The sequence below is a fragment of the Nomascus leucogenys genome, chromosome 6, assembly GCF_006542625.1.
Source record: "Nomascus leucogenys isolate Asia chromosome 6, Asia_NLE_v1, whole genome shotgun sequence".
Taxonomy (NCBI): Eukaryota; Metazoa; Chordata; class Mammalia; order Primates; family Hylobatidae; genus Nomascus; species Nomascus leucogenys.
In genome coordinates, this window is record NC_044386.1 from 81,378,140 (window position 1) to 81,382,360 (window position 4,221).

Sequence of the window (4,221 nt, forward strand, 5' to 3'; positions counted from 1 at the left end):
GTGCAGTGGCGCGATCTCGGCTCACTGCAGGCTCCGGCCCCCGGGGTTCACGCCATTCTCCTGCCTCAGCCTCCCGAGTTCATTCCAGATTCTTTACCTATTTTAAGAAGTCAATGTTTTACATGAAGTTTCATTTTTGTTAAATTGAGCACTCTGAAAAGGCATGACAAGTCTTTATGTATATGTCATCTTCATTATGTTCTCTGAAGTCTACAGAACGAAGCTAATTCCATTTCTACTAAATAAATAAATGAATACGTAGGTTGAACAGCCTCTTCTTGGAATACTTCCCTCCAACACACTGGCCTCACCTCCACTGACCCACAAGGGTGGGTCAGTCTTCTGGAGAAGTCAGAACACTTGGTTCTTGTTTGAATTCAGCTATGCACATTAGCTGTATAGCTTTGGGCAAGTCATCTCTGTGATGTTTTCTCAATTTCAGAAGTAGTTTGATGAGATTATTTTTAAAGTCTAATTCGTTCACTTTGAAATAATATTTAAAATCCAGGATTTTTATTTAGTCTGATCAAATTTGTACCCAGACTTCATTATTGCAACAACAATGCAGAAGGAATTTCTGATGTAGAATGAGTGCAAACTGTTGCTTATGGGGAAATTTACCATGGGGATACTGAAGCGTTCTACATTCCCACTCCTGGCTCTTCTAAGTCCTCAGTCTCAGGTAGCCCTACCTTTGCCAAGCTCCACTGCAGGAGCAGGGAGAAACAACTGGAAAGAAAGAAGACCTGAAGGAGTTCATTCTCTGCAACATTATTGAGCACTATTCAACAGTACAGTGCAAGCATTTCAGGTTTGCTATCATATTTCACACGTATTCAAGGGTTGTTTGGATATTAAGGCATATCTTCACAAAACCCTGTGAGGTAGATATTACTCCCTTTTCACTGATGGAGAAAATGAGGCTCAGGGAGAATAACTGATTTGCCCTAGTCCGGAAAAGTGGCAAAAAAAAAATTGAACTCTGTATCTGCCTCCCACTGCATTGTGCTTTCCACTACATGGTGGATTCCTGTAGCCCAGGGTAAGTTCTCTTGGGTATAATCAGTTTCCAGTGGACTTAGGTTTATTTGTTGAATTAACAAATGAAAATCAATTGGATTTTTAAAAACACTCTCTAGAACCCAGTGTTCAAGAAACTGACAACTTACTTTTTAACTCATCTAGGAAATCCTACCGCAAAGCTAATTACTGTGTAATTAGATACATAGCTAGGTGAAAAAATGCCACAAAAAGTATCACCTTGTTTATAGAGGCAAGAAAGATTTCTTTTCTAAGATTTCCTAGGTAAGGAAGAGAGAGATCCCAGGAATAGCTATTCCCTACATAACCATCTATTGGAAGGTCCTCCACTTCCCTTGTTTTCCTCAGCAACTTTTGAAAAATTCACTTCCAAAAGAAACTTGTTCTTTCTACAAAAGAATTTTCTTCCCACACACAGAATAGGATGTTACCTATACCGCATCAATATGTAAAGCTGTGTATATGAATCGTAACGTTGGGCATGACTCTGAATGAGTAACTTGCTTTATTTTTAAAAAAACTGTTTAACATTGATAGAAAACCGGAAGGAATGAAAAACAATGCAGATGGGTGTACTTCCTTTCTCTCCCAGTCCCAAGCCAACCCATTTTTCCTTGGAATGCAAAAATGGTCTGGAAATAGGCATGGAGGTCCTGTGAACAGAACAGGGAGTCATTATCTTTTTCTTCTCTACCAATAAACGATGACAAATGTGGACGGTGAAGAAGTAAAACGTCAATAAAGCAATATCATAAATAAAAAAATAAATAACGTTTATTTTGTACAACGGCAGCTGTCAGTGTCCGGAGTCTCCAGGGCAGAGCGCCCCGGAGGAGGGCTGGGCCCTCAGAGCAGCAGGAGGGCGCCCAGGGACAGCTCACCCTGGCCCAGCAGGCGGCCCCGATCCCGGCCGCGACCCTCATCCCGAGCCTTGACGCGAACGGCCAGGCGGCGCACCTCGTCCTCCGAGAGGCCGTCGAAGCAAAAGTCCTGGTCAAAGGAGGCCTTGCGGCTGCGCCCCACCACAGCGCTGCATTGCCGACGCGCGGTGCCCGGCGGCCGCAGGACGAGGCTGAGGCGGCAGCGGACGGCGCGGGGCCCGGAGGCACTTCCGGCCAGGCTCTCGGCGCGGAGCAGCCGGAGGCGGAGGCGCCCGGTTCCCGGACAGTACTCAGCGGCCAGGCGCAGGGCGTCGCCAGCGCTGCCCACAGCCACAGTGCCCTCGGCCTCCAGGCGCTCAGGAAGCGGGGTCCTGGATGACGGCGGGCTGGAGGAGGGGCTCCGGGCCGGGGACTGGGAGCCCGCGCGGCGCTCCTCGTCCTCGTTCCCGCTGGAGACGGAGCGGACGCGGGCCAGGCGGCGACTCTTCCCGGCCCGCAGCGCGCGGCTCAGCAGCCCGTCGGGGACGCGCAGGAGGCGGCAGCGGCGGCGCCGCGGAGCGAGCGCGTCCTGGGGCAGGCGGGGACCCCCGGGGGCCGCGGGGGTGGCTGGGCCTGGACCTCGCGGGCCGCACAGGGTCCCCAGGGGGGCGTCCGGGCCGCCGCCACCGCCGTAGGTGTGGGCCCGGAGCCGGGACGCGGGCGGGCCCCCGAGCAGGAGCGACTCTTTGCGGCGCGTGTGCGGGCTCTCAAGCAGCGCGCAAAAGCCATAGGCGGTGCGCACACGGGGCAGGTGCGGCAGTGACAGCGCTGCCTGCGAGCGCGGGTCCCAGTCCGTGAGGCCGGCGTCCTCGTCTGCCGCGGGGGGCCACAGGTCGCTTTCAGCGGCGCAGCGCCGGGGCACGGCGGCGGCCTGGATTGGAGACTCGAGCGCGCAAGTCGCCGGCAGCCGCGGCGGGATGCAGAATTCGGGGATGCGATTCGGCGTGAGCACTTTGGCGAAGGCGGGCTTCGGCGCGGAGCTGCCTGCGGCCGAGGAGCAGAGTTTCTCGAGGAGCCGCATCCTTGGAGGCTGGGGCTAGGAGTGGCGGGAAGAGGTGCGCCTGCCGGGGAGAGAAGCTGCTGAGTTTGGGCGCCTGGAGCTGCTGCAGCCCCTCGACGCGGCTGGATCCCTCCCCCAGACCCTGTAAACGTCTCGACGGGTTTAAGACCCCAGACCAGTTCCAGCCTTGCTCTCCTGCACCCACAAATCAGCCCCGCTTCAGACCTTTCTCTCTTCTTCAGTGTCTCTGGATCTGGTTGCAAGCTCAGTGCCGGTAGCCTCTAGGCCGCTGCTGGGCGCCACCTTCAGTACTGTGACCGGGACAGTGGCGCTCCCCTCTTATACGGTAGGCTGAGTCCCGCCCAGCCTCCGCGGCCCAACCCGGAGGTGCTGCACAGCACGCCTTCCCGCCACCCTCTCCCACGACGCCGGGAGCTCTGCATGCACTGGGCGCTCAGGTCTGCGCGAAGCTGTCGCGGGAGCAGGCACCTTGTGGTCGGCTCTGGGACCTGCATTTGCAGTGAGTACGTGGAGCCCCAGGCAAGGCCTGGGAAAGGTTGCAGGTGAAGAGAGGGCACCCTGTCGTCCTGCCAAGGAAAAATTGGCGGCTGAAAATGTTTTCGGCTTCTTGGAGAAGGTGAGGCTGGATGAGGAAACAGGAAGTTAATTTGGCTGGGAGATAAACCGTCACTCGCCCTGCATGTGACCTGGACGTGACCTGCGCGTCCTGGGAGCTTCTGTTTTCCTGTCCCCACGCACTTTCAGTGTGCAGACCAATATGGTTTCCAAGTGTTCATTTACTTATTTACTGTCTGTCTCCCTCTGCTAGACTGTGGTCTTTTCAATAGCATAGGCCCTGGCTCAGTCCATGCCCTAGTGTACTGGTGAAGTGGGTAAATTAGTCGTTGAGAAAATTTCTGATCGCTTCATGGCCTTTTGGCTAAGATCAAGTGGAGAAAGCTTCTGAATGGCTGCAGGCTCTGCCTGTCATCTTGATAGTCACAAAACATAGGGCTTCTGGCTCGTGCCCTAAAATAACACTTGACGTTTTTAAAGCTACCCCTTTTCTTTGCTCTAGCACGGAGGTATCCAGTTAGAAAGCATCTTCCCGAAATCTAGATTCCTTCTTTCCACCCCCGACCTTCATCTTCTGAGATGAGAAGACTGAAATCCCAGAGGGACCTGAGGAAATTCCAGAAAGGTTAAAAAGAGCCAGTTAATGGCAGAAGCTGGAACTAGCAATTTCCTGTTTCTTTGGCT

The 4,221-nt window shown here is 53.6% G+C and overlaps 1 protein-coding gene across 1 annotated transcript; it reads right to left on the reverse strand.

The window, feature by feature from the left end:
* Positions 1–1,527: 1,527 nt before the first annotated feature.
* On the reverse strand, positions 1,528–3,275 carry C2CD4B (C2 calcium dependent domain containing 4B). Its single transcript, XM_030813818.1, has 2 exons — positions 3,187–3,275; positions 1,528–3,022 (listed from the first exon to the last, which is right to left on the reverse strand). The coding sequence occupies exon 2, from the start codon at positions 2,980–2,982 to the stop codon at positions 1,888–1,890; it is 1,095 nt and encodes a 364-aa protein (XP_030669678.1). The 5' UTR covers positions 2,983–3,022; positions 3,187–3,275; the 3' UTR covers positions 1,528–1,887.
* Positions 3,276–4,221: the final 946 nt, after the last annotated feature.